The sequence below is a fragment of the Anopheles ziemanni genome, chromosome 3 (genome assembly GCF_943734765.1).
Source record: "Anopheles ziemanni chromosome 3, idAnoZiCoDA_A2_x.2, whole genome shotgun sequence".
Classification (NCBI taxonomy): domain Eukaryota; kingdom Metazoa; phylum Arthropoda; class Insecta; order Diptera; family Culicidae; genus Anopheles; species Anopheles ziemanni.
The window spans coordinates 76375822-76387110 of NC_080706.1; the positions used below are offsets into that span (position 1 = coordinate 76375822).

An 11289-nucleotide genomic window follows, 5' to 3' on the forward strand; every position below is an offset into this window, starting at 1 on the left:
TCGTTGATTTTTCTGTTCAACCAGTTACGAGAACCAAGTTGACCATCCCTAGAATGCTTGTTAGTGGTCATTTTGACCACTTTGGGTCCCCAGCCGACATCCGAGCGGTAGCTCCGGTTAGAAAATCGACCCATGAGCGCCGGGGCTCACCATCTCGTCAGCGTGGGCATTTAATACTTTGAAAAAGTAAAAGTTGGAAAAAAATCCAATCAAATCGATCTTTTTTGCTTTACATTGAGCTATCTGAATGGTGAAGAGGTGCATCAAACAATAAAAAATAAATGAACTAAAAATTAGCCTTTTATGGATTTTAAAAATCTTTAAAAATGACGAAATCATAGCGTAATCGAGGAGTTAAATAGTTGTTTTCTCTTTTACCATTTGCGTCTTAACGTTTTCCTGACGTCCTGACGGATGACGCAGAATGCAGCGTTAAGGCAGCGATGTCACCTTCATCGTTTGGGTCGCGGGTGGTACAGGTTATGCTTGTTCGTCCATAGATAAACCAATTATTTTCCCATCGGATTTCGATTCCTTTCGACATATTCGCTCGTCGGCAAACTTTTCAATCCATCCGTGTGTAATTAAATCGGTAGAAATCGGATACGAAATTCCTTCACGTGTGCGTTAGACAAAAACTAAACAAAACGAAACAAACGAATGTGACGCAATACAACGCATGTAGTAAAAGATGGACAAAACAACAAATATATCAACGTGAAAAAAACAACTATCATTCGGAGGTGCGTCACGATATGGTACCGAAGTATTATCACGGAGCGCCATTGCTGGAGGAGCTTATGCAGTGGTTCCTGATTTCCGATACGCCATGCACGTTTTACAGATTAGAAGCGGCTTTGGGGGAGGTGGTTTTGCGTTTTTTGACCGTTTTTGACCACAAAAGTGACCGATAACCGCAAATGTTATTTTACCCAAAATATTGATGTTTTGCTAGTCGCTATCGCACTGCCCGCATAAATGGGATGAAAAAGGATACGTTGAAAGAAAACTACAGATCAAATTCAATCGTTATATGCCACTTGAAGACTTTGCCTACGCTTTTATGATGGTACCGATTGGATAACCAAGATGTGGCGTAGTAATAAAACCGTAAAAAAAAAAACAAAATCTCGGCAGCACTCCCTGTGCCATAAAAAGCTTACTGATAATTAGTACATACGGTGGGAACCGTTTGGATGTTATCGATTTATAGCACCAAAACGTGCGAAATGATAAAAAGAAAGAAACCGGTTCTTTTCACATAGAGTTTGCTGCTTTGCTAATGTTTATGAATCACATAGCATCAATTAGGATTACTATATATATATTTTTGATTTTTTTATGTACATCAAATTTGGTTGGTTGGTGGGTTTTCTGTTGGTTTCTGTTACTTCTTCACTGGGAAAATTTACTAGCTTCTTAAGTGTTTGGCTGCTTCATACTTCTTAAATAATTTAATTGATAAAAGTCGGAGGAACTTAAATTGATAGAGGAAGCCGAAAATAGCGATCAGATACAAGCACTTACGTGTCCTACGAGTGAAATCCTATTCTAACCTGCACAACACACATCACACAACCAACGCACACGAGTGTGAAATAATTAACTTTAGAATCACATATCGATTTAAAATCGAAAAAACGACCCAAGCAAGATAAAGAACCAAACATACACAGGCTCGCTGATGGCGCGCAAGGGCGATGTTGTTTTTTTTCCTTTCCTTCAAAGATATCGATGTATCGGAGGCTCATCCAACCGGCACCGGCCTCCACCGCTGCTCGGCAAGGGCTTTGTGGATAAGGCGTTTGGTGGTTAGAAAAATTAGCCATCGTCGCTTGGACATCGGTCAGTAGCGCATTGGGCACCGGCTCAGTCGGACGAGAGCTACCATAAAGCCCGGCTTGTCCTTCGGCACCGACAAGAACGCAAGCGACCTTCGGCGACCTCGAGCGTCTCAAAGCCGCCGAGCAAGGCATCAATTGCAAACGCTGCGGACACTGTATTTGGTCAAAAGGTAGCACCGTTAGTTAGTGTGTCTAGTTGTGGCCAACAGTGTACCGCATGGTGTACTTAACGGAAGCAGTATTCATTCGATCTGGAACATCACATTACTCAAGAAGCGCTAGCTCATACTAGGAAAGTTTACTACGAGCCTTTCTTTAGAACAGTGTTTACAGCACCCTTTCTGCATTAGTGAATGTATACTTTAACAAACGCAACTCACGTTCAACGCTGTGGTGAAGAGGCGGTAACGTGAAAGGTGCTGTTCTCAGGTCGTAACTCCTATAAAAAAAACCATCGAAACTCGATCAAGCAAAACACCTTCGATAGTGAACCAATCGTATTGAATTAGTGTGTGGTGATCGTTGCCGTTTGTTTTCGAATATCCGTGGAGTGGTGTGTGCACTGTCAAAATGACACTTTTCGGTCACCGTCTACGGACGGTCGGTGGATTGGTGCTTTTATTTCCCGTCGTAATGTCCATGGTGGTGATAGATAGTAATTATTATGATACTGATCACTTAAGTAAGTCATCAAACGAATGTTGTAAACGGTAGCACATGAGGCATTACTTATCTCAAATGAATTTTACCATACGATGTTCTTTCGAACGTGTCGCTCCCCAATCGATGCTTGCAGATATTTCAACGGACGAAACGTATGACACAACGGCGACAACGGTCGTCTACCATCCACTCCCGGACAACACCAGCATACACCTAACGCTGGACGAAAGGATAGAGCTCGAAAAGGTCACCTGGCACTGGTATCCCTGGCGGAGGATCAACTATGAGGTGCTGCCCGATGGGAAAGCGGTCGAAGTGGAATGTGAAGAGAATTCGGCCCTAGACGATCTACCAGATGATATTTTCACGCGTAAGAAATGCTTGAATCCAGAGCCATTGCAAGCCGAATGTGTGAAATGGGCGCGTGTAGTAATCTTGGCTACTCTCCTTTCGTTCAGAGGAACAACGACTGCAGGGTGCGATCGTGTTACATTTCGTCGGCGCGATCTACTTCTTTACCATTGTGGCGTACGTTTGCAGCGAATACTTCCTGCCATCGGTTGAGTGTATCTGCGAGGATTTGAATCTGACACAGGTAAGAACCGGTGCGCAATTAGGCCTAGGTTGGTATTATGGGCGCTGGAAAATCCATCATAGGACACATCGTACCGGTACTGATAACTAATCCAGGTTGAACATGTGATTATGGGTTCGCGTATGATAAGTATGACGGCCCCAGCACGAGGGAGGATTAAAATCACGTCTTTCCTGTGCACTAATTTATTTGACGTTAGTAAAGAGCCTCAACACACGCAAAAACTCGTCACAAAATAGAATTTAGGACGAAAAAATACGAACGCAAAAGAACTGGTACAAAATTGGCTGATTTGAGATAATTTCTAGTTCGATCATTAGATGTTATTGATTGTATAGTTTGTTTAACCGAATGCTCGAGTAAACATTTAAATTACTATCAAAAATAGAACATAATAATAAGAACCTTTTTATCTCGCAAAACGCTCCATGACTTCATTTACTATTGACTCTTCATAAAAAAATCTGTAATCTTCTATCCTACTTGCACTTTTCTCTAATTGTTCGCTTCACCCTACGTAAACGACGGGCGAAAATAAATCGAATTGCGGGAACAATTGGTCGATAAATCTACCGCTTGTCTCACTCGTATTTGGGCGTTAAATCATCAGCGGTCAGCAATCGGACTTTATCGCCTCCGTGGGAGCGATACTCTGACTACCGATTAGTCGTGTGATTTATAGGGCCTTTTGAAGCCAGCCGTGTTGCAGGATAACGGACGCACACGTGCTCGATCAATCACGTATTAGCTCGATCAATCAGCGATTAGAAGCTGGAAGCGTACTGCAGGGGACTATCAATTTCCTTGCCGTGTGCTCAATTCTGCAGTGGGTTTTTGATGGGAGATTATGGAACCAGACTAACCGTCGCCTTAATAGTGACGTCTTTTATGTGATTGTGTGTTCGTGGTGCATACAGATCGTTGAATGAGTCATTTAAAATGTTGCTATTCTGATTCACTTTCAGGATGTAGCTGCCGCCACGTTCATGGCCGTCGCCTCAACGATGCCGGAGTTTTTCACCAACACCATCAGCACGTTCATTGCCGAGTCGGACATGGGCCTGGGCACGGTAATGGGTTCGCTACTCTTCAACACACTCGGCGTAGCAGGGCTGGCCGGTTTGGCTACAAAAGCGGTACGTTCCCGTTGCGGCCTGTTAAGAAGAGAAGGCTTTTTCAACTCATGCTGCTGTTTTGTCTTTCCCTTAGCCCGTCCAACTCGACTGGTGGCCGCTGACGCGCGACTCGATCGTGTTCTCGGCGCACGTCGCCCTCCTGATCGGGTTCGCCTGGGACGGTCGGATCTACTGGTACGAGGCAATGGTGTTCTTTATCCTGTTCTTCGTCTACTTCGTGCTGATGTTCCAGAACAAACGGCTGATGAAGGTGGCCAAGAAGTACATCGAGGTGAAGTGGAACTTGTGCGCGCGGGTAATCAAGAACATCGAGGAGGACGAACGCATCGCGGCGGAGGCACAGATACAGCAGAACATCGCCACCATTCCGAACATGGCCCGCAAGACGCTCGACAAGCCGGCGTTCCGTGCGTCCACCGCCTCGATTCTGTCCGAGCAGATGGCCGAGACGAAGATGAAGATGGGCGAGCTGCAGCGTAAGTATTCTGGAGTTAAATCAGGCCAACAAGCGATATAATACACCATAATTAATTCCTCTAAATCTTTCCTTTCCAATCAGTGACCGCACGCCACGTCGTGGAAGATCCAGGCGAGTACGACGATATGACGCTATGGAAGATCTCCTCGGAAACGTGGTATCGGGCGGTATGGTGGTGGTACAGCTGGCCGATGCGTTTCATCACCTTCTTCACCATCCCAAACCCGGCCCGAATCCGGCGGCTATATCCGCTGACGTTCATCATGTGTATCGTTTATCTGGCCGGGTGCGCTTTCATGACGTTCTGGTTACTCTCGATTATCGGCTATACGTTCGACATCCCGGAGTCGGTGATGGGTCTGACGTTTCTGGCGTTCGGAGGCTGCATGCCGGAAGCCGTTTCGGCCGTGCTGGTCATCCGCTCCGGCAGTGGAGCGATGGGCGTCTCGAACGCAATGGGAGCCAACTCGCTGGCGATTCTGTTCTCGCTCGGACTTCCCTGGTTCATCCGAACGTTGGCAGATGGTGGCAGCGGGACCAACGCTTATCTAGTGATCGCCTCGTACGGCCTGCAGTACTCGATCATTGCGCTGTTTGGTGCGATCTGGATTCTGTACCTGGTGATCTATGTGGCGGTGTACAAACTGCGGAAAACTGTTGGAATCGCACTGTTCCTTGCGTATGCCATCATCGTCACGTTCATGATCCTGAACGAGCTGGACATAATCATTCCTTCAGGCGATGAGTGCTAGCCGAACATTAACATAACAAGGTTGTCGGCTAGCGCCAAAATGTAGATATACCCCCAGTCTAGAAGCAAACAATCACATGCACCAGAAACTCAGCTCAGCAAAAAGACCTAATGCTCAGAAGTTATGTTCCTGCACAACGAAATGCACAATCATATCACTTTGTGCCTAATTCGATGTGTTTGATACATCCTATTTCCATCATTAGTAGCCATAATGTAGTGTAAATCTTGTGTCGACTATGGTCTATCCAACCCATCGGCCTTGTTTACCATAATAGTACTTCCTGTATTTGTTTGTTGAGATATTTGAATTTGTCCTATACATACTCAAATGGGTTGGCTTCTGCTCACGAATTACTAATAGCCAGATAGTAGACTTAGCACTTGACTACGTTTTCGGGTTTTTTGTTTTCTCTTCGGTGTACATCCTACTAAGAAACATAGTTCGTGTTAATTGTGATGTACCATGTTGTTTATACGTTTGATAAAAAGTAACAACAATACATAAACACGGTTCCGTACAGGTACGGGATCCGGGTGATATTGGACAACGCGGAAAAGCTACGCGCTTTTCTCGTATTTATTGCATTTAGCTAACATAAACTACCCGCACACCAAGCACTTGAACTAGCGCGACGCTTTAAGCGTTTTGGTTGGTTTGGTAGTTTATTATTTCATAATAAAAGAAATCTAATACTCCGGCAGTGCCCTGCTGCCCTTTACACGCGAAACCTGTGTTTTTATTTTATTTATGTCTTTTACATGCGGAACGCAAAAGAGAGAAATCATACCACCAGCTCGTCTTTATCGAACTTCTTATCCAAAGATTATAGGCTTAACTTAAGGTTGACAATCAAGTCCTCTGTCTGCGAGAAAAAAATACTAATTGGTGTAAGCCATTCTCTGTTGTTATTAGGGGTGTTGATATAAAAATTCATTTAAAAATAACTGGTACTGTAGATGTTGAGGGTTGTGTTGAAATTTAATATTTAAAACAGCAAAATATGACTTACCTTACAACACTTCACATTCCTTCTGAACAGTATAAATATTTGAACGATTCCAATGAATCAGCTCGTACTAAAGTCAAAGTTTGTAATCACCGTTATCTTTGACATTGAAACACGCTGGTTGCGGCTCGTCCATTTTATTCCACTTTCATTAGCATTTAGCGGCGTCTTCTAGTGAAGTGGATAATGTGAGGCATCCGTGTTGTGTTTGTCATCCATAAAACCAGGCCTATTATGTACATTTCACTAATTCGAGCGTATCCTGGAATGAAACCATACGATAAGAAGACAATACTCAATCGCCTGTGATGGTCCTGTTGTTAAAGTTGAATGAAAAATCCGGTTTGCAACGATGACTTTTCCACTTATAATATTGCCACTTGAATTCTCTTGACTACGTATGTATCTTCTCTCATTTCATATCTGCAGGTGGTAACAACTGGGGTAATGAAGAAGGAAAAGATTGTATTCTATCTATAAAAGATCGCAATAGTTAATTATGGGAGATCAAATTAAAATCAGTTTTACTTCCAAGTAATCTCAAAATTTATTGTTGTTGCGTGGGAAAACTCGTTCTCTCGGTGATGCCATTGTTATCAAAAAAAAAACCATAAGAGAATTTATTAGCGGAAATATTGCACAGATTAGATCAATCGAGCGTAGCGGTGAAGTACCGCTACCTATCAATCTGCCAATCTGCGGGGGCCAGTTATCGCTATGAGATCTCTTTTAACAAGTATGTGGTTGTGTGTGGCCGAAGTTTACCAACAACTTCAGGTACCTTCAACGCTTTCTCCAGGGCAAAAAAGCATCCGGATTAAATCCATTTGGGAACTCAGTAGATCTGCACACCTGTAAGCAGTGAGATATGAGACGTTCCTCTACCTGCGCATCTTATTCACCATTCACAGCCTTTCCGGTGCGAATTCCGGTTCACAAATCGTACAACACGCCGGCGGAATGCGGCCCTGTGTGCCCTGTTGTAGTAAGCTCCTTCAGAAAAAAAACGCCCTAGACGCTGGTCTCAAGGAGGTAAACAGCTGGCACCTGACACCACCTCGACACCACGACCACGCTAGTGGCGGCACAAGGGTTTCCAGCAATCAAAACCAAATCAAGAGGGGTATTCGCGTAGGCAATTGCACACTGATAGCACGCGGTGGAGACAAATACAAAGTGCCTTATAGACACAGACCAATGTCGATATCTGAAGCGCTGTAAAAGGGCACCGTAAAGGCGGACCAGATCCCCTTCATTAGGGGCAAGCACCGCGTTCAATAGCCAGAGACGTTCAGTCGTGCTTCGCATTCTCGTGGAAGACCTGCGAGTTACCGATTGCTCGGTTTATCCGCCTGCGTGTTAGTAGATCCTTCTGGTAGGCGGAGTTTACTAGAATCTAAGCAACACATAGTAGGCTATGTGAATAAACCAACTTTTCGTGGCTTCAATACAAACCGGAAGTGTGTGGAGTTTGTTTCAAACCAGTATTAATTATCAGAGATTTTGAAAAAAAACCCTAGTGATACAACTATGAAGGGTTCGATAGATGGAAATCACAGGACTGCTGTGATAGTAATGCTAGTGTTACTATTCGACGTGCAGTACAGTGGAGCAATATTCGGTAATTATTTTTGCAATAGTGTTTTATTTTAACTGTTATGGAGAAGAAAAACCAAAATTCAGTTAAAATGTCATAAAAAGTACTTTCAGAGTATGTGAGTAAAAAAAATGCAACAAAGACATGATACCAGCTTTGGTAAATAAATTTGACCGCGTGTGTTTGCATGGTGACGCAGAACTTTCCTTACGAAAAGAACATGATCACTTGATGCTTATTGATTTATGGCTGGCACTCACATCGACATCTTCGAGTGATTCCCGGTTGTAGCGTGTACTTTCCGTGTCGTGTACTTGGACGCTCGAGAGAGTGGTCCTTCGATTGAGCAAGTTTCCAGCGTGGACTTGTTGTACTTGTGGCGTAGCAAACTTGGCAATGGGCGCCAAAGTGAAAAGTAAACCGTGCTGGTACTCTATAAAAATATATGTGTAAGGTTTTGCCCACGAGGTCCAATAGAGTCAATGTTTAACAAAGTTTCGTGTGCTGGAGGCAAAGTTTCGTGTGTAAACTTCTCCAAGTGATTGAAGTGGCTATACTAATTACAAACATGATCTTAAAACAAAAATTGAATTTTGTTTCATATTTTATTATTATTACGATTATTACTTATTGGTTGCAAATTCTACCCCTCCACAGTGCCAAGAATTCACTCCATAGTTGGATTAAGCAATGGTTCTGTATTGTTCGGCGAGCGCTTCAGCAGTTCTCGGGCAACAATTGAATTCCACCAGCAAACCGTTCAGAACGGATCGTCTTCTGTAGCCACGAACGAATCTCAAAGTGAATCTAACTCCCCACTGATATGTGTCGTCACGACAAGTCTGGACGATCTACCACCGGATGCGTTCACGGAGGAGCAGCGACTCCAGGGTGCAATCATTCTGCACTTCCTGGCCGCAGTCTACTTTTTCATGTTGCTCGCGTATGTCTGCAGCGAGTACTTCCTGCCCTCGGTCGAGTGTCTGTGCGAGAGTTTGAATCTGTCACAGGACGTGGCAGCGGCCACTTTCATGGCAACGGCTACCTCGATGCCGGAGTTCTTCACCAACACTATTAGCACGCTGGCGGTAGATTCGGACATTGGTGTCGGCACGATCATGGGCTCGATGCTATTCAACACACTTGGCGTAGCGGCACTCGTCGGACTCCTGACGAAAATGGTTAGTTCACAAACTTAATCCTTCTCGAGGGTGCACTTGTCAAACAAATTCTTTTTCTTTTTTCCCGATAGCACGTTCAACTCGATTGGTGGCCTCTGACACGCGACTCTATAATCGTCACCATCTCCACCACCCTCCTTGTGGTGTGTCTCTGGGATGGTCGAATCGAATGGTACGAGGCGATGATATTCAGCATCACCTACATACTCTACTTTGTGGTGATGTTCAAAAATGAACGATTCAAGTCGATAGCTATCCACTTTATTCAGGATCGTTGGAATCTTTGTGGGCGCATGGAACCCAAACCAGAGGATGGCGTAGTGGATCCCAATATTCCTCGAAAGTACTCTGTAGCGATCCTCGGGCACGCCATCAACGGTGTGATGGTGAGTATATCCGAAGATGGCGTACGGAAAGAACAAAATGAAGCAGCCGTTGAGCCAGCGGGGATAACCCCAAACTCTTCTGGCCTATCGGCGGTGAACGTCGTGACGCCTGCTGAGTGTGAAACCTCTGAGCAACCATCGACCACAAAGTGGAGTGAACTGGTGCATCTTCCTGCAAAGTCTACTGCCGGCTGGCGAACGATCTTTTGGTTCTTTACATGGCCGTATCGACTGGTAGTGTTCTGTACTGTACCGGATCCACTCCGATTTCGTCGGCTATACCCAATAACCTTTATTTGCTGCATTGGCTGGATCGGGTTGTGCGCGTACATCGTCTTCTGGATGATTTCCATCATTGGTAACACTTTCGGCATTCCGGACACGGTGATGGGCATGACGTTCCTGGCTTTTGGTGGCTGCATGCCGGAAGCTGCATCGGCGGTAACCATGATTCGGAGAGGTATGTTAGTTCTTTGAATTCGGGTGAAACCCAGCAAATTTACATGGTGTTTACTTTTGATCCACATTTCAGGTAACGGAGCAATGGGCATCTCGAATTCACTAGGTGCAAACACGCTTGCCATACTGTTCTCCCTTGGGCTTCCTTGGTTCATACGGACGATGGTCGATGGCGGACCGTCAACTGGGGCCTACATCGCCATCCAATCGTATGGTATTCAGTACTCCGTGCTGGCACTGTTCGCGGCCATCTTTACGCTCTACCTGGTACTGTACATCGCAAAATACACCCTCCGCAAGCTGGTTGGACTCGCCCTCGCCGTCGGCTATCTGCTGATCGTAACGTTCATGCTGTTGGTCGAGCTGGACATTGTTTTCCCCGCCAACAATCGATGTTAACATAAGCCAATGATGTTGGATGGCTGTTGGACCCAAGTACATTGATTTCTGCCCCTGTATAGCTGAATAAAGGAATTCAGGAATGACTGATGTAAGTTATTCTTAATACTAAGAGTGTATAGCATTTTGTCAGCAAAGAGGTACTACTCACTCAGGACCTGTATACTTATTCTATATTATCGAGCATACTTTGCCTTGGTTAACTCCTTGGTTAAAAAATCGGTAGAATGTATCAATTCTTTTGCTTACAACAGTTTTTATTGTTAATCGAGTAAGTGTATTCTGAGATGAAACATATTATTGCGATTATATAACGTCTCTAGGGATATTGAAGTGTAGTTTACAAAATACATATCGCTTTTATGAAACTGTACAAATAAACATAAAGTAGTTACAGGATAAACTGTTATATAGTTGGGTTCACGGTTCAGCTAGAGTAAAAAAAAGTAGAGTAATAAATGCCATTTTTTAAATATAGTTACTCGATTTGGTCGTTTTTACCGAAATACATGCTGTAGGACATGATAAAGTGAATAAATAACATTGTTTCTATGTAATCTGCGCCCACCTCGACTCATGAGTCTTGTTTGTCACTTTATGGGCGACTAATGATTGCCATACGCTCCCTTTGAAGCAATCATTCCAACCCCATTAGTGTCAACGTCTTCTTAATTGCTGCCAAATTATCCCTATCTAAGATATCTGCTCTGGATGAATCTGAATCGAGCCGAACAAAACTTGTTTAGTTGTTTTTTATCGGTTCTCCTCAGACAGCCGATTGTCTCAAGAT

At 44.2% G+C, this 11289-nt stretch overlaps 2 protein-coding genes across 2 annotated transcripts; both read left to right on the plus strand.

Moving 5' to 3' along the window:
* Positions 1-1870: 1870 nt before the first annotated feature.
* On the plus strand, positions 1871-5609 carry LOC131286344 (sodium/potassium/calcium exchanger 3-like). Its single transcript, XM_058315285.1, has 6 exons — positions 1871-2526; positions 2641-2877; positions 2966-3102; positions 4068-4238; positions 4312-4714; positions 4798-5609. The coding sequence occupies exons 1-6, from the start codon at positions 2415-2417 to the stop codon at positions 5466-5468; spliced, it is 1731 nt and encodes a 576-aa protein (XP_058171268.1). The 5' UTR covers positions 1871-2414; the 3' UTR covers positions 5469-5609.
* Positions 5610-8007: 2398 nt separating this feature from the next.
* On the plus strand, positions 8008-10499 carry LOC131285509 (sodium/potassium/calcium exchanger 4-like). Its single transcript, XM_058314367.1, has 4 exons — positions 8008-8098; positions 8732-9255; positions 9327-10101; positions 10174-10499. The coding sequence occupies exons 1-4, from the start codon at positions 8008-8010 to the stop codon at positions 10497-10499; spliced, it is 1716 nt and encodes a 571-aa protein (XP_058170350.1).
* Positions 10500-11289: the final 790 nt, after the last annotated feature.

Coding starts and splice junctions, on each gene's coding strand:
- LOC131285509 (XM_058314367.1), top strand. CDS start 8,008: ATGAAGGGTTCGATAGATGGAAATCACAGGACTGCTGTGATAGTAATG. Junction 8,099..8,731: donor GTACAGTGGAGCAATATTCG/GTAATTATTTTT, acceptor ACCCCTCCACAG/TGCCAAGAATTCACTCCATA. Junction 9,256..9,326: donor TCGGACTCCTGACGAAAATG/GTTAGTTCACAA, acceptor TTTTCCCGATAG/CACGTTCAACTCGATTGGTG.
- LOC131286344 (XM_058315285.1), top strand. CDS start 2,415: ATGACACTTTTCGGTCACCGTCTACGGACGGTCGGTGGATTGGTGCTT. Junction 2,527..2,640: donor TTATGATACTGATCACTTAA/GTAAGTCATCAA, acceptor CGATGCTTGCAG/ATATTTCAACGGACGAAACG. Junction 4,239..4,311: donor CCGGTTTGGCTACAAAAGCG/GTACGTTCCCGT, acceptor TCTTTCCCTTAG/CCCGTCCAACTCGACTGGTG.